Source organism: Peromyscus eremicus, chromosome 8b, assembly GCF_949786415.1.
Source record: "Peromyscus eremicus chromosome 8b, PerEre_H2_v1, whole genome shotgun sequence".
Classification (NCBI taxonomy): domain Eukaryota; kingdom Metazoa; phylum Chordata; class Mammalia; order Rodentia; family Cricetidae; genus Peromyscus; species Peromyscus eremicus.
In genome coordinates this window covers 53,579,436-53,601,301 of record NC_081424.1, presented here as the reverse complement: position 1 = coordinate 53,601,301, position 21,866 = coordinate 53,579,436, and the positions used below count along the sequence as shown (strand labels likewise).

At 46.2% G+C, this 21,866-nt stretch overlaps 1 protein-coding gene across 1 annotated transcript in view; it reads right to left on the bottom strand.

Moving 5' to 3' along the window:
- Positions 1–10,686: 10,686 nt before the first annotated feature.
- The window catches only part of Zdhhc14 (zinc finger DHHC-type palmitoyltransferase 14), a 260,731-nt gene continuing 249,551 nt past the window's right edge, over positions 10,687–21,866 (bottom strand). The window contains exon 9 of the mRNA XM_059272812.1: positions 10,687–11,681. Within this exon, the coding sequence (XP_059128795.1) occupies positions 11,325–11,681 (357 nt within the window). The 3' untranslated portion in view covers positions 10,687–11,324. The remainder of the gene's footprint in view (positions 11,682–21,866) is intronic.

Here is a 21,866-nt window from a genome sequence, read left to right as displayed (position 1 = left end):
GATAACAGAAGAATCATAAGCTGTTGCTTTGGGGACTCGGAGGAAAGGCAGGGGTCGATCTAAGGACTTGGCTGGATGACAAATGGTTTGAATTGTCCCCAAGTGTTGACCTCTAGTCTAGTGGGATAACTAACAGCCCACACATGCCTAACATTTGGGGGACCTTTGAGGGGCAGAGCATCACACAATTGATCTCATCTCTGTCTTCCCTTGAGTCGCTGATGCCATTTTAAAGATGGAAAAGGCGAGGCTGGCCCATTTAAGGTCATGAAGATGATGTGTACTCATAACAGCCTGGTGCTAAGGGCTGTGTGGGATCAACACCCACATTCTTAACACTTGTCCAGACTTCTCAATGCCAAAGACTTCGCTGTTGGCAAACTCATATTTTTCTGGAAAGCCAGAAAGAAGAAAGGCCACCCTGGAAAATTATGAAAGATAATTAAGAAGTCCTATTTCTTCCTACTGGTAAGTCTGGGGCCAAGTATGGGCCTCAGAGGAGAGCCAGACTCTGCCAGAAGGAGACACATATAACCTGGCCCCCTCGTTGGTGGCTGTCAAGTGTTTGTGCACAAGATGCAATGGTCTTCAGTGGGACTGAGTTGTGTCCCCTGGCATTTGTAAATTGAAGCACCACCCCCATGTGACTATCCTTAGAGACAAGGCCTTTAAGAAGGCAGCAACTCTTAAAATGCCAGAATTAGGAACACCTCCTCATGTTTCTTTTTATAAATAATGTATTTCTTTAAAGACTTCCATCATGTTCCCTGGAAAATTAGGAGCATGAAAACCCCTTACCTCTTTAATGCCTCCTAATCTCCTATATTTCTACATATGTTAAATTTATCCAATGCACTGCTTTTCTTTTCTCTTTCTTTCTTTCTTTCTTTTTTTCTTTTTCTTTTTTTTTCTTTCTTTCTTTTTTTTTTTTTTTTGATCTAATGTTGTTGTCTGGGTCTTTAAGAGGATTAGCTTTATGTTTACAAAGATTTCTTCTGCTAGCTCCTCTCCGTCTTCCTACAACTTGCTCAGTTTCTTGCTGAGCAAAATTAAGTTAAATAAAAAGCCCCCACCCCATGTTATACACGTGGGCATGCAGGTGTGCTGGCCTGTGCAGGCACATATGGAAGTCAGAGGTTGACATTGGATGTCTTCCTCAATCACGTCTCCACCTTAGGCTTTGAGACAGGCTCTCTCTCAATGAACCTGGAAATCCACCCATTTTGTCTACACTGGCTGGCCACTGAACCCTAGGGATCTGCTTGCCTGTCTCAGCTCCCCCACCCACCCCGGCACTGGAGTTATAGGTTTGAACCACACATGGGTGCTGGGGGTCTGAGTCCATGTCGTCATGCTTGCATAGCAAGCGTGTTAACCACTGATATTCCTGGCCCCAGTAAACACCAGATTTGAAAAAGTGCTAAACCCGGAATGTTTTACGGCTCCTGTCACCCTCAGGCAATACATGCATAGTAGTACAGAAAGGCACTTTGTGTCTGCACCACAGCTTAGAGCAGTGGTTCTCAACCTTCCTAATGCTGCAGCCCTTTAATACAGCTCCTCATAGTGTGCTGACCCCTAACCATAAAATTACTCTTGTTGCTATTGCAATGTTGCTACTGTGATGAATCATAACATAAATACCTGATATGCAGCATATCTGATATGTCATCCCAGTGAAAGGATCATTCAACCCTTGAAGGGGTCATGACCCACAGGTTGAGAAACACTGGCTTAGCGGCCCTCCCTCTTAGAGGGAGATGGTAGTTTTGGGGAGCCATTCTAAGGTCCCTCAGAACACAGTCCAGGAGCCACTGTCTGCCTGGACAAGTACAAAAACCACCCTTGATTCGGATATCAACTGTTGTTGGTTTTTCTTTGTTTCTGTCCCAGATCTCACTCTGTAGCCCAGGCTGGCCTCGAACTCACAGAGATCTGCCTGGCTTTGTCTCCCGAGTGCTGGGATTAAAGGTGTGTGCCACCACCGCCTGGTGTAAGTGTGTAGCTGGCCCCTGATGTCCTCTTCCTTTTCTGGGTCTCCTCGATCTCACCTCCCATATTTCTCCCTCTATATATTATTCTCTTTGCCTGCCAGCCCCGCCTATCCTTTCTCCTGCCTTGCTATTGGCCAGCTCTTTATTAGACCATCAGGTGTTTTAGACAGGCACAGTAACACAGCTTCACAGAGTTAAACAAATGCACCATAAACAGAAGTAACACACCTTAAAATAATATTCTGCAACAATCAACTGCAAGATTGGGGCACCACGAACCATCCTTAGCTTTGAGTACTTACTGGAAAGACTTGCAGGGCTCAGGAAAGCCAAACTCACAGATTTACTGAAGTGGAGGGATCCAATTAAGTCAACAGAGGCAGAGGTGAGTGGGACAGGTTCTGTAAGAACAGCCCCCACCTTTCTGATCTCTCCCAGGAGGGCCCGTACCCATCTATCCCAGGAACACTGGTGAATACCACTGAGTGGGAAGTTCACCCATTCTCTAGTCCAGGGTTTTGACTGGTGGTCTGTTGTGTAGACATGGTGACCATCTCTTGGTTGACCTCTGTCCCCTTCTGAGAGGAATTGATACCAAACGGCTCAATGCCCTCAGGTAAGATACTCTCATCAGCCAGAACTTACCAGAGCTTAGAGATTTCCTCTTAGAGCTAAGGGCAGAGGCCAGACCCCTGTTTGGTGGGGGTGATCTTTGAGTGGATGGAGATATAAGTGTTTTGTGTGGACTGGTGCCCGCCATGAACTGCTTCTGTGCTAGGATGAGGTAAATAGAGACACTGATACACACATTTGGAAACTTCTGGTAGCATTTAGGTGGGAGTACTATGTGTCAGGTGATCTCATCATGGAGTACTATGGCTTTTCTTTTGTATTCCTATTTTGGTTTTTCTAGTAGTTTCTTTTAGCCATGGGTTAGTGGTTAAGAACACTGGATGATCTTGCAAAGGATCCAGGTTTGGCTCTTGGCACTCATGTGGCAACTCACAATCATCTGCAACTTTAGTTTCAGGGGAGCCAATGCCCTCTTCGGGCCTCTGAGAGCACCAGGCACACACATGATACACAGACATACATGCAGGCAAAATATCCACACACATAAAACAAAAATAAAAACAAATAGATTCATGTGCCATGGAAGGGATATTTCTTAGAAAGCAGAAACTGCTTTTGTTTGATGAAGGTTGGGCAGTCACTGGCCTTGGCTCTGTGCCCACTCTCTCTACAGGTTCCGAAGCCCTTCTGCTTGGTGTGGTTTGGATCTTGATTGATCCAAGGCCATGTGCTGCTAAGGACTTGCTCACCAGCCTGGTGGCATTGGGAAGTGGCAGAATTTTGTAGAGGGGTGGTACAATGGAGGGAAGCTAGGTCATGGGGGTGTACCCCTGAAGGATACGGGACCCTGACCCCTCCTCACAATGGAGGGAAGCTAGGTCATGGGGTGCACCCTGAAGGATACGGGACCCTGACCCCTCCTCTTTCATTTCGCTACTTGATCACCTTGAGGTAGGCAGCCTTCCCCACCACATGCTCTGCGCTATTGTGCTCTGCTTTGCCAAAGGTCTTGAAGCATTGGAGCCAAATGACCACAGTCTGAGCCTTGGAAACTATGAGCTTTATAGTTTCCACCTCTCTTTATAGGTGGATCCACTGGTTTCCAGGGGCCCTTTTTGTAATATGAGGTAGGGTGGACAGATTAGATCAGTGTTTTTTAAAAGTTTGTTTTAGAGATTGATTAGAAAATACGTTATGGCCCAGCTCATTCTCACATAGGCAACCTTCTAACCTTTCTAGTGTAACTTATTCCATCTGACAGGAAGATTATAGTCTAGACCATTAAGCAGATGTTCTGACCCACCTAGTAAGGATACTTAGGTGGGAAAACTAGAGATGGTCTTAGAGGAACGTTGGGCAAGATTTCTGTATGTCTTCTGCTGGGGCTGGGGTGAGCCAAGAATCATGAGCAGGCTTGCAGGAGTTGGCCAGGGTGAGTTCTCCAGATTGTTGACTTGCTTATAACCGATTATTCTTTTCATGAATATGTTACTCAGGGAGTCCCTCCTACCTTTATATCTTAGAGTGAAAAATCCACAAATGCTTAAAATCCCACATACTCACGGGAGTGCTCTCTGCTAACTGCTACTGTCTGTGTGTCAAGGAGGTGGCAAGTTTGTGATGGACCTATAACTCTCCAACTTCTTTATGTGGGCATTTAGTGCTATGAATTTCCCTCTTAGGACCTATAACTCTCAATCCTTCCCCCTTCCTTGGTCTGTGCTTGAATCTCACTTGAGAGCATCATGGACTTGCAGTGACTTCATGGTCTTGTTCCAGCCTGGTGGACTACCTACCTACTTCCTGGTTCCCTGCTGTGGAGTATCTCAGCATCCCAGTGACAGGCAGATCACTCCTGGTGCCTCCTGGTGCCTTATACGAACTCACTGATGGTTATATATATATCACTGATTATTTATTGTAGTTCCACTAGTTACCATGGGTTCTAGAAAAGGATGTAGATTCTGCTTGGTTTGTTTTTAAAGGAAATGAAAAGGAAAAAAAAATTCTACTGGTTCCTCTTTTAGAAAAATCACATCTTCCTACCCATCTCAGAAAGATCAGCCTCTTCATGGTGGCAATGGGGACTGAAGAAAAGTCCCAAGGGAGACTTAAGTCATAAATGTCATGGTGGGGAAGGAATGGGGAATCTTGACAGAATCAGGCACCAGCCCTGGCCTTTCACAAGACAGGACATGTAAACACCAGCCCAGGCAGATTCAAACTCACACTCCCAGTCCTGAAGATGCAGAGTCCCATGGACAGTAGAGAGTACCACATCCCAGCTGGCTGACATGTCTAGAGGGGACCTGGTTCCCTTTGCAGGGTGCCTGATCGATACCCTGTGTAGCACAGGAGGGGGGGTGCATCCTTGGGAAGAAGGGAAAGACAGAGACCCAAAGTAGCATGGCGTGAACTTGAACTGGTGACTTTGTGTATGACAAAGAGGCTCTTCATGTTCACACTGTCGGCTCCTTTCCAGCATGTTCTGGGACTAGGTCTCATCACTCACAATTGTAGTCAGGGAGGGGGCATCTATGGATAGGGTCTTGCTGGGGCTTCAACTTGATCTGAGCTTGGGTACATGAAAAATCCTACCTGGCATTTCAATGACAACAGGGTTAGAACAACCTTTGGTGGCCTCTGAACCCATCTGGTCTCCTTACCTCCAGAAAGCATGTTTTTGTAGATCTGACTTAACAAATTAATTACATTTCAATCCACAGACTAGATCCCAATCAGAAAACATAGGTGCCACAGACGGGTATGTTTGCCAACGAGATTTCTCAAAATAGATAAAAACCACCTCTGCACACTGTCTTCTTTTCCAGAGTGGGAGAGAGAAGGGGAGCGAGGGCCAGGCTTACTCTAGCAGGAGAGAAGCATCGGTGGGTGAATGCAGAGCTTGCTGATGGAGAGAAGAATGAGCGGCAAGCTGGAGGGCCTTGGCTTCTTGTTGTTGTTTCTTTTTTCACTAAATATGGGGGCAAGGTGACCTCCTGAGCACTCAGTTCTTCCTTCTTCCTTGCCAACAGAATCTCAAGATCTGGGGTAAAAATGTGCTCAGTGAAAACCTATTCCCTGGTTTCTCGTTCAGCCAGGAGTGGTCATGTGAATTCACACTGATCATGGAGAAAGCAAGGACCTCTGGGAGCATTCTATCAGGGAGCAGGCTCCTTCTCTTAACTCTTCTTCCTGGAATGTGGCTTTGATGCTGGACCACAGGGCCTGTCTTATGACCATAAAATGACCATTGGAATGAAAGCCACTTTTTTTTTGTTTGTTTTGTTTTTGTCTTTTCGAGACAGGGTTTCTCTGTGTATTTTTGGTGCCTGTCCTGGATCTCGCTCTGTAGACCTGGCTGGCCTCGAACTCACAGATATCCACCTGGCTCTGCCTCCTGAGTGCTGGGATTAAAGGCGTGCGCCACCACTGCCTGGCCTGAAAGCCACTTTTAAGAAAGGCAGAATGGAAACAGAAGGTTTGTACCTGCACTAACGACATCACACTGACTCTTCATTGCCTGTCTCTGTGCTTATTTTGCAGGATGGAGAGGAGAGCTTATTTTCTAAGTCGTTCTATTTGGGCACACACATACACACACACACACATATGTATATATATGTATACACACATATGTATATATATATATATATATATATATATGTATACACACACACACACACACACACAAACACACACTATTTTAACCAGTAGTCAAACATGACTCCTATCTGCTGTTGTCAGGGGCTGGAGGATGCAGATGTGGAGGAGTGAGCATCTGTGAGGGGTTGGGGATGGGGGTGGATTTCTGCACTGCTCTCCAGTTGTTTCTAAATGAAAAAGCTGAGACTCAAGGCTTTAGGAAAGCCACTTTCTTATCAGATGGGGCGCACACACACACACACACACACACACACACACACACACACACACACAGAGCTTGTATGTTGATCTTTTTCTTCCTACTCCTTCTTGGTCTAGACACTGTCTCTCTCATAAAGATTGAAGTTTATATTTTATGTAATTGGCAGTCTTTAATGAAAGGAGAAAATGTTTTTTCATTCATTTCAGGTAGATCAGTCCTCTATGCACTGATTATCTCATGGCAGGCTCTTAAAGCACATAGCTCTCTGAAAACATGAAAGGCTAAGGCCACCACAGGCTATGGATGGCAAGGCCACCACTGCCTAGGGTCAGGGCTTTGAGTCTATTAAGAGTTTTAAGTTCCTTACCTTTTTTTTCATGACAAAATGTTTGACTATCATGAAATATACAGTCACGGTGCTCTGAACAAAAGGTTCATAAGACTTAAGCCTTCTTGTTCTTTTTTTTCTGGAGCCTAAGCAAGATAGCTTATTTATCTAGAATTATTCATTTATCTAGAATTTCAAGGCATGTCTACTTGGCTCTGTCCTGAGGACTCTTTTATCCTCTCCCAAGACTTAAAATGTCCAGACAAACTATGAGTTGTTAATTCATACCTCTGTCATATCACACACACACACACACACACACACACACACACACACACACATACTCACACACACATACACATACACACATACTCACATACACACACTCACATACACACACATACACACATATACACACACTCACATACACACACACACACACTCACATACACACACACACACACACACACACACACTCCTTCAAGTTGAAGCCATTTACCTAGTTATGTAGCTGCAAACACAGTTGCTGTAAAAGAATCTAATCTTCCACCTTCCAGTTATTAATGGTCGGATTAATGTGCCAAGCAGCTCTTTTTGAAAATTCGCTGGGTCCTATCATCAGAGTCACATCCCATGGCGGCAGAGGATTTATCAACTATTTGTATGTGATGGTTACTTGAGAGAAAAGAACACATCATTTACTACTTCAGTCAACACTGAGAGGATGGAGAGACAGGAGAGATGGCCAAGGGGGAGCAGAGAGGAAGTGCAGAGAGGGGAGGCATTTGAGCAGGGGAAAGGTTTGTGTGTAGAACAAGTGGGTTAGGGAACTAATCAGAAAAGGCAAGGAAGAGGGAGAGAAATGGGGGAAGGGGGAGCTGGATTTCAGGGCATAATCCAGAGAATTATATGAGCTAACATGGAAAACGGCAGATGATGTCCTATAGACAGACCTTCGGAATAGGTGGAGACCACGGGAAATTTAAATTCATCTATAGTGCTCTTCCTCTTGGATAAGAATATGGTAGGTTCCCACAACCCAAGCATTCAATGCAAAAACATAAATATCAATTTAATTTAGGCTCAGTTTCAGAATAGTTTCGAGGTATTAGCTAGAATATATATCCAACATTATTTCCTTTGTTTCTCTTCTTAACGAACTCAGTGTGCTGAAGAGTGTCCTGGTGTGACGGATACACAGTGACTCCCTTGGGAAAGGTCTGACATCATATCCAGGTAGACCTGTGACACCTGCGAATGAATTCCAACCTGAAGCCATGGCTGGGAAGCAGGTGCTCCAGGCCCAAAGACGATGGTGGGTAGGCTGAGCTCTGAACTGGAACATGTATAAGTCTGGGCTGGAGAGGCCCCTGAAGCCTTTGAAAGGTTCCATTCTGGAGATGTCACCCAGTACCGCACCCAGGACACCTATTGCAACTTTGGGACATTCATTTCTTGCTGTTGGTCTAGAGAGGGTCCAGGCCCAGGGTGTGAAGCACTAAGGCTAACCCACCCAGGTCTTGGTGAAACATGGCTTGCAGAACGGGGCCTGTATCTTGTTTTGCAGTTGAATGCTGCACCTCTGAATGTCCTTCTACCTTGTCCGAACCCATCGGTGACCCCGATGACACAGGCAAAATCTTAATAGACTCAGGTGGGGGTCGTTCTGAGAGACTTGCTGAGTGGGAAGAGGTAAATGGCACTTTGCTGGCTCGGGGTAGGATATAGCGGATAGCTGAACAATCACATCCAAAGCTAGAATGAACAGTTTCCAAGTGGGCACAGCACAACTGCTGATTGCTCCTGGCATAGACTGGCATGTCATCCTGTCTACTCAGAAAACAGGTCTGGACCAGGGTGCTCCAGCTAAATCCAACCTTCAAGTGCTTGAGAGGCCTATGGTCTCTGGAGCATTCCTGGGAGAATGGGAAGCAGATGAAATTGTATCCCCACCCCATGTGTGTTAATGGCCCAAGCCTTAATAGCATAGTAAAATATTCATCTTGTTTTTTTCTAGCTAGCATTCAATCGATTGCTAACTCTCTAGAATCATTTAGAAATGTCAAGGTCTACTCAGCCACACTGGATGGATCCAGTTAACGGGAAATGCAGACCACTCACCTCTCTGGGTGATGCCCTGACCCTCTATCACTGGATCAGGAGCCCCGAGAGCCCAGTTACTTATTTCCAAGAAACAGAGGAAAAGGCTGTGGACATTTTGTGGGCTTTATAATTTCAGTTGTTTTAGTGAATTGTCTCATTCAAGTTAACCACTCCCTTGGCCCTGAATAGTCTTGATTCATCTTTACTAAGCTCCCCAAACCTCTATTTGATAAATGGTGCCACATATGTATAGAGGATGGGGCTAGAACAGGGTAATTGATAAGCATATTTGTTTCTCAGTTTCCTTAGGGGATTAGGTCTAGAGGCCCATGGCAACCCCAATCTATGGATATCCAGGTGTCTTATGTAATACTGTACAGGCACATAGAGCATGCACATACCCTTCTGTAGATATCCAATCATCTCTAGGTGATTTATACCTAACACAGTGTAGTGCTATGGAATAGTATTTAGGGGCTATGCCAGGGAAAGGAGTCCATACAATTCAGTATAGATAGCCTGCCCCTCGGTATTTTCAGTTCATGGTTGATTGAATCCATAGACGAAGAGGAGGAGATGGAGGGCCAACTGTATTAAGCGACTTATCTGTCATGTTATCATTGTTTCTTGGAATTTTTTGAATGGAGCTGTTGGAAGAGGGGCTGGTCACAGGAAATTGGCAACAACTATATTGGGGTGTCAGGAATGGCAGGGCTCTAAATATAAGCCCCCTGCCCCCGACTCCATAGAAACTGGGAAAAGACCAGGCCACACTTGATTCCAGGGTGAGGCTGAGCCAAGATTTCCTTTCTCGTCACCCTAACCCTCTTCGGGGACAGGTGGGACGCAGGGGTGGTTGAGAAGGTGTAGAAGGGTCCTCATGGGGGGTCACTTTGTTCACAGGTGGAGCATTTGACTGTGTGTGGGGTTGTGTAAGCAAAGTCCTGTCCTAAATTACAAATAATTAGGGGGTCCAGAAAACTACAAAACAAAAACGGGCTACATATAATTCCCCTTCCATTTCTGTACCGCCACGGGGTATAACAGCAAAGGCAACTTAAGGATGTCACAAGGAAGACATCTGCAGCCATTTTCAGTATGACTGTGTCGTGACCTGATCAGAACCGGCTCTGTCCTGAGGAAAACTTTCTGTACTTTCTTGTATTAATGAGAAACGCACCTTGCTTTCAGATGGTCACAGGGCTCTGTAGATTTGATGTCGGATGTGGGAGCTGGAAAAGGAGACTGGAGAGCGAGTGTGGGGAACTTCTTGCAGCTGCTTTCTAGTCTGGCTCCCTAAAATGCTGCTCCCTTCCAGATGACAGACGGAGTGAAGCAGAGCCATCTTATCGCCATCCTCGTGCGTGTTCAGCCTAGAGCATGATCTACCTGACCTCAGGTTCGGCATAGAGCCAGTGTCTCTTCCTGAGGACCGCGAAGTGTGCCTATGAGGTTCTGCAATGTTCCAACATCACATGGAGCTGAGGAGACATCTAGCCAGACAACATCCCTTCTCCTGGGCACCCTTCCCTTCACCTACTACACATTCTAGCTGGGTGGGTGGCTCTAAGTGCACAGCAAACCCTGATGAGCCTGTTTTAAAAACAGATCGCAAAGGGGAGGGTGTCGAGGGCTGAGGTCTATTGGCAAGCTCAACTGGCATCTAAGAAGCCACCCTGAAATCCCACGATCCAAAGATCTGAATTTTGACTCTGCTGAATTATTCCTCACCAGAGATAATGTAAACAAACAAGTGACTATTTGCATATAAGCTGTTAAGGACAACTGTATACAGATCAAAAAATAACAGAGGAGTCATTTTATTGGCTGTCCACAGGAAGTTCATCACACAGGAGGTGAGGACTGCCAAACAATACAACACCCCATCTAAGCACTGACAGAAGGTTAAATGTCTGCTTGGGGCAGGACGGACCCCGGTAGCTCTCTGCGGCAGGGGACGTCCATCCGCATACAGCTAAGTCCACCGCAGGATGGCATCGCCCATTGGGCTCAGTCTGTCTCTCTGGAAAGTTTCACAAGATTAAAAAGAATGAGAGGAAGTAAAACAGAGAAAGCAGCATTTCTTCTGGAATACCACCACTGGAACACATGTGTGGCATGCAAACCCGTGTCTGGTCGGCTTTTCCCTTTAGGATTTTTTGTTTCGTTTTGTTTTGACGAACAAATGGAATGGCGGGTCGATTTCAATTAGTAGCGTTACATTAAGTGCAATTTCAGTCTGGCCACCAGTATCGAGAAAACCTTCCTTGTGTCTGTCCCAAGAGCAGCCGACAGAGGGTGCTGCATCCACGCAGCCTCTTCCAATTCCAGGCTCCTCCTACGGAGGGTCCTCCTTCTCCTGGCCCAGCCGGCAGATTCCAAACAAAATGTCCACTTGGCTACGTCCACTGTTTTTTTGTTTGTCACCTGTGTCCCAGGGCTGCCCATGGAGCTGAGGTCACACGGAGCTGAGCTTTACCAAGCCCCGCACGGAGTCTTCGTGCAGAGAGTCCTGGCTGGCCAGGCCCAGCAAATGCATGGTGCGGCTGTGTGCCAAGGGACTGCCTGCCCCCAGCATCCTTGGCGGTGAGGGTGCCTCGTCTGGGGTCAGAAACTGGTGGCCCCCGTGTTCGTCCTTCAGGGGCATAATGTCCGAGAGCGTGGCCTCGGTGGCAAGGTTGGGCATGGAGGAGGGTGGCGTGGGCTGACCTAGCGTCAGGCTAGCACATGGGGTGCCCAAGCCTGGCTTCCCAGGCATATGCAGCTCTTCACTGGTGAGGCTCGGCTCGCTCTGAAGCAGAGGAGTGGCTGCGGCCTGTAAAACGAATTTGGTGCTCTGAATGCACTGGTCTTGGTCGCACTGGAGAGCAGCGGGAGCCAGCAAAGAGAAGGTAGAGAGGAGGCAGGGAAGGGAGAGGGTGAGACAGGGGAGGGTGGGTGTGGGAGAAGAGAAACTGTTAGTGACTTGTCAGTAAGGCAGAGGCAAGGAGCAGACACCCGGAGAAATCCTAGCACATAACACGTACAAATTTGAGTGGCCGGATAAAGTGCTCTGACGGGCAGGCACTCACTGGTGGCCTCCAGGGTGCAACATCATCTATAAGCTATGATACTCATGGCCTTCATTCCAAACTTAAAGGATGCCATTTACAAATAATCCCAGCAAAGAGCCACAGGATTTTCCCACCCTCAGCAGTAGAGAGCATTACCTCTTGTAGGTTGAGACCTTTGGTTTTTGTGTATAGATTTGTATGTGATATGCATGCAAGTGTGTATACATCTGTGTGTGTGTTTGTATGTGCACCTGTGTGTGTGTGTGTATGTGTGTGTGTGTGTGTAGATGTTGAAATCAGGTATCTTCCCCTATAGCTTATATAGAGAGGCAGAGTCTCTCATTTGAACCCAGAATGTACCAGTTTGATTAGTCTAGCTGGCCATCTTACTCCAAGTACGCATTTCTGCCTCCTGTGTTCTGGGTATAGGTGGGTGATGTCACACAGCGGTGAGACACATTCCTAGTGTGTGGGATGAGGATCCCGATTGCTCGGCCCACCCTGGCTTTGAAGTGTGTAGAAGCCTGAGAACAGCCAGAGGACACGGCACAGAACATGGGGATCGTAAACCCCATCCTGCTTGGAGTCTGACAGTAGTCAGAAAGCAGCTTTATCATAGCCAGGAGGAGGATTGAGTGTGGATCTTGGATCAGGTCACTAGCTGATGCCCCACTCCGGGAGCAAGTGTACTTCCTTTCTTTAAATAGAAGGACTTTAAGGCACACAGGGGCTGGGGGGGGGGCTTACTCAAGACCTCCTAACTAGTTGGATCTGGTGTTTGAAGCTGGGGTCCTTTGATGGGAAATCAACAACTACTACATACGATACTTGGTAACTATTGGCTTTACTTGGCTCAGTATTCCCTGATTTTTTAAGACATGGCAGAACCACATACTAATCGCCCTGTTATTGCCAACAGGTAAAACCAGATGTGCCATGCCATTCAGTACCGGCAACCCAGAAGCAGCCAACAGGAACATGTACAAAGCAGCCTTAATGGGGCAGTGAGAGCAACCGCCTGAGCTTGCAAATCTCCACTTCATTCCCTGGTGTGTGTGCACCCTTCCTAGAGCATGCCTTTCTCAAGTTCCCTACTCTGTCTACTTCAGAAAAGATGGTGGGCATCTCCATATGGAGTTTGCTTTCTTTATGGCAAAAGCTAGCCATTTGGGCAAAGAAACCTGCCCTTGCTTCAATTGCTGACATTGTACTGTCCAAGCTGGACCAGCAGGATGAAAAAAAAAACTGTCAAACTTTGCCAAGATAAGCTAGGACAGCCCTTCAGAATTTCCTGCTTCTCAGAAATGTCTGTCAGATATACTAGGCCTGTAGGACAAAGATGGATGCCCCAATGTTACAGAAGAACTTTGAGTGACTGTCCAGACAGCCAGATGTCCCTGTTATTAGATAACATTTCAACCTTCTTGGGTCTTTGATGGAGTTGAAGACTAGATAGTCATAGTTAAAGTTTTCCTTAGTTATGAGAAAAGATAAATTAGGTATAAAACTTTAAATTCACAAAGATAAAATAGAATATTTTCTCTAATTTTGCCAAATACAAACGGAATGAATATTGTAACTATAATTCTTACTTGATAACTGTTTTTGTTGTATATAATTTTACTATGTTAAAGTTAAAATCTTCTTTTAATTAGACAAAAAGGAGGAAATGTGGAATATTCCTTTACACCGTGTGAATATATGTCTCTGTGATTGGTTTAATAAACAAGCTGACTGGCCAATAGCTGAATAGGATAAGGTTAGGCAGGAGAGCCAAATTGAGAATGCTGGTAAGAAGAAGGGTCGAGTCAGGAGTTGCAGAGAGAAGCAAGATGGGCATGATGCGCTGAGAAAAGGTACCAAGTCACATGGTAAAGCATAGATAAGAAATATGGGTTAATCTGAATGTAAGAGTTAGCTAGTAACAAGTCTGAGCTATTGGCCGAGCATTTATAGTTAATGTTAAGCCTCTGAGTGGTTATTTGGGGGCTGCTATGGGACAGAAACTTCTGCTTACAGATGAGGAAGGCAGAGGCTACAAGGAATTGGCAGGCATTAGAAGTTTAAAGCCCCTGGCTTCAGGGTTAGAGTGGAACTCAAAGGGGAGCTCTGGGTGGTGCTATAGCCTTGGGGGCGGGGAGTCTTGTTTCATCCCAGCCAATGGAATCTCAAAGAAACCAGGAGGAGGGGATGTGAAGCTACAAACAACAACTATGGCCTGGAGGTGGGGCGGGTCACATTCTTTGCATATATCTTTTCTTTTTGTCACAGAGGCCCTCTGGAGCAATGCAGTCCCCATACCTGTGTCTTCTCCTATGATACACCTTTTGGTGTTTTACTAGGTAGACTCATGGCTTGCTAAAAACCAACGCAAACGCAGTCTTAGTGTCACTGGCTGGAACCCTGTTGAAAATGCTTTACAGATTTTCGTGGTGACACTTGGTGCCATCTGGGCTGTGGAGAAGCTCAGCTGGTAAAGCGTTTGCTGTGCAACACTAGTGAAGGGGTTAAACTCTCCTACTTTCACAACTGAATTTAGGTTCCAGTTCTCTGAGAAGAGCAAACCGGTGTCTTTTCCACCAAGGGCCATTTTTCTACAAGGCCCTTACCTTCAGGGTTGAGGGAGAGAACACACACAGAGGGTCTGAGTCAGCCTCACAGTGTCTCAAGGACAAACCCAGCAGCCCCCTCTGAGTCACGTCCAAGCTTGTGCAGATGTGCCCCAAAATGAGAAGACTAAGCCTCAGCCAATTAGAAATATACAATGTAACTGCTGCTTGCTTAATCATTCATGGAGTTGACCTTGAAACTCCCCTTAGCTGTGCTTAAAAGGAGCCTGAACACTCATCTCGGGGGTGTCGCCATTGTGTACAGGAGAGAAGCCAGGCATAGCAGCATATATCTGCAATCCCAATGCTGGGAAGGCAGAGATGGGTGGATTGTAAGGGCTGACTGGCCAGCCAGCCCAGACTCCTTGGTGATTCCAGGCCAGTGAGAGACTCTTTCAGAAAACAAAGTGGACAGCATGGGCAGACCACCACCAGAGGTTGACTCTGGTCTCCACACTCACCCCTGCCCCCACTGTACCCTACACTCACAGTGGCATACACACGGGCATGTACGAACACACACTTCTGCATAAAGTCACTCAGCAATCTTTCCAAGTGTCTATTTTAACCCTGACTTCTACACACATTAAAAAAAAAATTTATTTGCATTGGTGTTTTGCCTGCTTGTATGTCTGTGTGAGGGTGTCAGATCTTGAAGTTACAGTTGTAAGCTGCCATCTGGGTGCTGGGAATTGAACCTGGGTCCTCCGGAAGAGCAGTTGGTGCTCTTAACAGATGAGCCATCTCTCCAGCCCCCACACATTGTTTAAATGTCTTAAAGGATGGGTAGGCATAGATAGTTGCAAGTACTCTCTGGCTGTAATCTGTGTTCATAGGCCTCCTTAGCCTCCTCCTAGCTTTATCTGGTGCCAGTGAGCACAGGTTTGGGACCACGAGACTAAAGGCTGAAATCCTGTTGCCCCCTGTGTCTCTGAAAACCATCTGACTCATTCAAATGGACTCCTGTCTAGAAAACCAGCCCCTTCTGGGGGCCCACAAGACCCAGGTCTGCCTGCAGGGTATCGTCCAGATCACTGTTCTATTGAACAAGGAACAGGGTGGGGCTTCACCAGATTCTAGCCAGTGATTGCAGGAAGGCTCTGCACACTGGAATTTATAATTTCTGTACTATACAGTGTCTGCAGTGAACATCTCCCTCGAGAAATCAAATCAAATGAATCAGGACTGTGCAGGGCTGTAATTGTATTGTGTATACACACACACACACACACACACACACACACACACACACACACACACAAATAGACATTTTTTTCAGGTCAGAATTTTTCTATATTTATCATACTGTCCAAATGCTAAGGATGGTGACTGGATAAACTGCCACGGTGGTGAATCCTATTTGAGAATATTATAGGTTTGGAAAACAGTCAGTGTTTTCAGGGTTACTATGGAGATGCTCAATAAAAAATATTCTCACATCCTTTTTTTTGACCTTTGCTTCTAGTTTCTATTTCCTCTTGTTGATTAAAGAAGTCTTTTAAAAGTTTCATTTATTTATTGTGCGCGCGCGCGTGTGTATGTGTGTGTGTGAACATGTATGCGGAGGTCAGAGGACAACCATTAGGAGTCGATGCTCTCCTTCTCTCCCCCATCCCATGGGTTCTAGGGCTCAAACTCAAGTCATTGGGCTTGGCTGCAAGTAGCTTTAACCATTAAGCTCTCCTGCAGCCCCCACTCTTGATGTTTATAGTTAATTTTATTTCTTTCTCTCTACACGTTCTGTTTATTTTCCCTCCATGGTTTTTCTTTGATAGATTTCCTTCCCTGTGCATTTCTTCCATTCTCCTCCCTCCCTCCCTCCCTTCCTCCCTCCCTCCTTCCCCTCTTCTCTCCTTTTCTCTCTGTCTTCCTCCATTCCTCTCTTTCCCTCTTTCTCTCTCCCTCACTCTCACACATGCACCAATGCTCTCTCTCTCCCCCTCCCTCCCTCCCCTCCCTCCCTCCGCCTCCTCCCCCCCTCTCTCTCACACACACACACCAATGCACTCTCTCTCTCCCTCACTCTCACACACACACACCAATGCACTCTCTCTCTCCCCCCTCACCTCCTCTCTCTCTCTCCCCCCCACCTCCTCCCTCTCTCCCTCTCCCTCTCCCTCTCCCTCTCCCTCTCCCTCTCCCTCTCCCTCTCCCTCTCCCTCTCCCTCTCCCTCTCCCTCTCTCTCTCTCTCTCTCTCTCTCTCTCTCTCTCTCTCTCTCTCTCTCTCTCTCTCTCTCTCTCTCCCTCACCTCCTCTCTCTCTCTCCCTCTCTCTCACACACACACCAATGCACTCCCTCCCTCCCTCCCTCCCTCCACTCTCTCACCTTGAGCCTTTTTCTGTCTCTCCACTTTACCAGCTTTTTGTTTGAAGACTTTTTAACCCTCCAGCACTAGAGGGCGCTATCACCACTTGTGTGTTTCTCTCTGAATTTGGTGGCTCTGAATCTAAGGTGTATTTGAATTTATCTAACATGTTAGATAATCTTTAGGTGGAATAAGTGCCCAGATTTATGATGGTGATAGTTCATCTACATGGACAGCACATGGAAAAAAAAACCTTAATATTTTCATTTTCAAAAAAATCCTTTGAAAAGGGCCACATTAATCAAACACTGGTTATATCATATGAAATTACTAGACTTTTTTTTTTTAGATTAAAAATTGGTCAGATACTGAATGGGAACAGAGTAGAAGCTGGCTGTGGATGAGTATCTCCCAGCAGACCTCTGTATCGGAGTGCTAGGACTTTTGCTCTGAGTCACAGCCCAAGGCAGTGTCCATGTTTAACGGTAAAGAAATTATTTATGGTTTCATATGTTCCAATGCTACACATGAGATGACCATTTAATGCTTCAGTATGAAAGTACCATAGAGGGCCAGCAAGCTGGCTCAGTGGGTAAAGGTGTTTGCCGCCAAGCCTGAAGACCTGAGTTCCCGCTCGGATCTCATGTGATAAATAGAGGGATCAAGCTGACTCCCATAGACATCCTTGAACTTCCACACACACACACCATTGGATTCATGTGTAGATATGCGTGCACGCATACACACACACACACACACACACACACACACAATACATAAATAAACAAATGTAAAACAAAGAGAAAACCTTAAAAAAAAAAACAAAAAAACCAAAACACCAGCAAGATCATTTACTTTCAATTTGTGTAGATTTTGGGTAAAAGTTTACTATTCTGGCTGATATCTGAAATAAACCTAGTATTTGGAGGAAAGACTGCCTTTTTGAAATGCTAAGAATTTTCTAGGCATTCTGTACACACATTTACAATGGCTGAGATTCCTTGTAGCTTTTGCTCCAATTCTGTCAAAAGGATTCAAGCTGGACAGGGTTTACTTCCGCTGGACTCTAAAGCTCTGTCCGGGGCCTTATGGGCACACATCTATAGTCAGAAGACCACCGCCCCTTCCAGAGTCTGCCTGAAATGCAGATTTGGGTTAGGTCGACGATTAGGCCTTCCAGTTTGCTGTGTTACTCTTTCCTAGTCCGTGCTTCCCAGGTTCTGCAGAGAGACTCCTGCAGCCCTAGTCTAAGAGGGCAACCACTGCCTCAGTCTTGTCTGATATTGGATTAAGGGCAGTGTTAGTTTCCCATGACTCTGACAAAATCCTGGAGTGAACCAATTTGAAAAGAGGGCAGATTTACTGGGGTTCATGGTCTTAGGCCACGGTCACATGGCCCTGTGGCTCTGGACCTGGGAGACACAGTATGCTATGGTGGTGATATAGCAGTGGAGGAGGCCTCTTTACCTCAGACAGGCAGGATGAAAGCAGAGAAAAGGGCTGGGTTCCCAAGATCCCCTTCAAAGGCACACTCCCCATGGTCTTTTTTCAACTAGGCCCTTCCTCTGTAGGATTCAACCACCTCCCAACAGGTAGGAACCAGGCCTTGAACATTTCAGAGCTGAACTCTAACAAGGAGGATATCAAATATTAAGTTATAGTAAGTTATTTTTAAAAAGTACCAAATATACACTTTTGTTATCTATACATTTAGCAAACGACCCCAAAAGGGTCTGTATGGCTACAGCTTCAAAATATAAATATATATTCTGTTTCTAATGCTATTCAGAACACGTCACTTATTCACCAATCTAATGTTCATCCATTCTTCCTGACGTGGATGGGAGCTGGATGGCATCGTCGTGTGCATATGCACTGTGACAGAAAGGATGTCATGCTGGGTACCTCAGAAGGCAGTGAGGAAAGGGGACTGGAGATGCAAGCCCCAGCTAGCATTGGGGTGACCTGCACAGAACAGCAGTGTGGCGCCTCGGGATTGCACTGGCGTTCAGGTGACCGAGCTGTGCCTGCAATTACCTGCCCCACTTCAAGCTGCAGAGCCCCCTTACCATGCTCTAACATCCTCCTTTGGAATCTGTAGTGGAGGGAAGGTCACTAAGGAGCCACACCATCTCCAGCCTACACGAGATGCTCAGTTATTGTTGACTTTCCTCATTCCGGAGAGGAGAGGGAACAGACCTCCCGGGTACTCAGGAGCCACCTCCCTACTAATATCTATCCATCTTTCTGATGCAGAGTCTCAGAGTTTTCGTCTGAGGCCTTCAAGCCCACAATATCTCCTCCCTAAAAGACTGCTTGTTTCTCTAGGGGCACATTCCCCACTATAGAGGAAATGCTTTCTTGATCAGGATACCGGTTCTAAAATAAACTGTGGGAACATACTGGACTAAAGATCCCTTTCTCTCCATCATTTTCCTTCCTCAGATGCTTCTCCTTTAAGATCAGAGGCACTGGAGGTGGGTTTTGGTCACAGTGATTGTGGTGATTTGAATGTGAAACGTCCCCCAAGAGCCTTATATACTTGGTCTCTAGCTGGCGGCCATGTTTGGAGAGGTTGCAGAACCTTTAGGAGGTGGAGCTTTGCTGGAGGAGGTACACCACTAGGGGCGGGCTTTGCAAGTTTATGGCCTGTCTCCACTTCCAGTTTGCTCTCTCAGGCTTTCTGCTGCTGTACCTCCCCCACCGTTATGGACTCTCCCTCTGGAATCATAAGCCCCAATAAACCCTTCCTTCTGTAAGCTGTCTTTGGTCATGGCGTTTTATCACAGCAACAGTAGAGGAGTCAACACAGAGATCATCTCTTACGTCAAATTCAGCAATTATCGCTGGAAGAGTAGGTAGTGAAAGCATGTCTCTGGGCATATGGGAGCCTTTTGCTGTCTCATGTCCTTTACTCACAGAGACAAGGCGTCTACTTCCAGGAGTGATGAGTGACCGGTACTGGGCTGGTATACACTCTGTATACAAAAATGACCAGAGCGACAGACGCATGTGGTGGCAAGTGGTGAAAGTAGACTACACACACTGGTAAATTCTGAGAAAGAAACTCTCACGTTAAGTTCTACGACCAAACAAATTCCCCAAGGACTAGCATTTGACCACAGCATGGCAGCCCTGCTGGGTGGGAAAAATAGAGGTCAGGTATGAGGGTACTAGTGGCTGGATCTGAGGGTCAGGACATTGGAGGATGCTGGGCAGGGAGGGGCTACAGGGAGTCTCCCATAACTCTTAGCACAGGGCTGTGAGCTCTATCAGGACTTATAAGTCAGTTGCTACAAGGAGGCCAACAGTTGAAAATGGATGCTACAGGTTGAGATAGAGAGTGTTGATCTGGTCTCATCAACTATCATCTCATCAACCCTCCATCACTATCCCTGGCATCCAGCTAAGACACCAACAGTGCCTTAATAAGAACAAGAACTGTCTCCTAGCCGGGCATGATGGCACAGGCCTTTAATCTCAGCACTCGGGAGGCAGAGGCAGGCTGATCTCTGAGTTCGAGGCCAGCCTGGTCTATGGAGCAAGTTCCAGGACAGCCAGGGCTGTGACACAGAGAACAACAACATCAGCAACATCAACAACTGTCACAGATGGTGTGTTGATTACGTCAGAAGAGACTGTAGACAGGTCACACATTCAGGCACGACCTGGTTTTGTGACTGTGACAAATGAATCATGTTCTGCAGGGAAAGCTTGTGGGGTGTGACTAAAGCATAAAACACTCCTCTCCATAAAAACACCTCCACGGAGAAGCCCTGGGTAGGGGGGTTAGAAGAGCACTTCCCATGGAGTCAGACCCTCAGCTCAGCCCCCGGTGAGCTGTGTTATGTACTTAACATTGAGGAATTTGTCTCCTCAATGGGACAATTAGCATGCTCTCACTTGGTCTCATTAACACCTCGCCTTTGAGAAGATTCAATGAGATGCAAATAAATGCAAAGAATTGAGTCAAGTGACACACAGTAATTATTGACACAGTAATTAATCTCAACCTCATTCCCTCTCTCTCTCTTAACCAACACCAATTATTAGAGACTACTGTAGACACTGGGGCTGAAGTATTGAACAAATAGTATTAAGACATTTATTACTGTTGTTACATTATTATTGTTAAAATTGGAAATTTTGTGTGTGTACATGTTCATATGTATAAGTATGGTATATGTCCTTATGTATTAAAATTGGAAATTTTGTGCATATGATCATATGTATAAGTATGGTATATGTCCTTATGTGGGGTGTGCCATCGCTGAAGCCAGAGGAGGACATTGGGTATCTTGTTCTGTCACTCTTTGCCTTATTCCTTTGAGTCAGAGTCTGTCACTGAAACTGGAGGTAGGTTGGTGGCCAGCAAATCTTAGCAATCCTCCTGTTTCCACCACACAGTGCCAAGATGACAGGTGTGTGTGCATGCCACGCCTGACTTTTAACACAGGTGCTGGGATTTGAAATCATGACCTCATGCTTACACAGCAAGTGCTCTTATTCGCGGGGCCATCTTTCTAGGCCTCCTGGTTGAGACATGATCTCATGTGGCCCAAGCCAGCTAACTTGCTATGTTGCTGAGGATGACCTTGAACTTCTAATCCTCCTGCCTTCGTTTGCCAGGTGATGAAATTAGAGGCATGAGCCACCATACCTAGTCTGAAATGCTTTTTTAATCCAAGTCAAATACTAATTCATTGAAATTCATATAACCCTGAAATTTGACTTTCATTCTCCTTAGGGTATGAACGACTGATGATAAACCTCTCCCCACAGTAGGCTTTCATAGGGGAGGGGACATGAAGATGACAGGCTGTGGGGACGGAGAGACTATGGGAGAAACTCATACACACATCCACTTCCCACATTTCTTCACTAGGTGCCACAGAGCGTGGGGTGCAGAGTAAGAACTCAGGTCAAACTGTGTTTTCCTTAGGCAACCTTCCCGAAGCTCTGTACACCCGATTCCTTAATCTGTAAACTGGAGGCAATGTTAGTGCCAATCTCCTGGGGTCATTGTGGAGG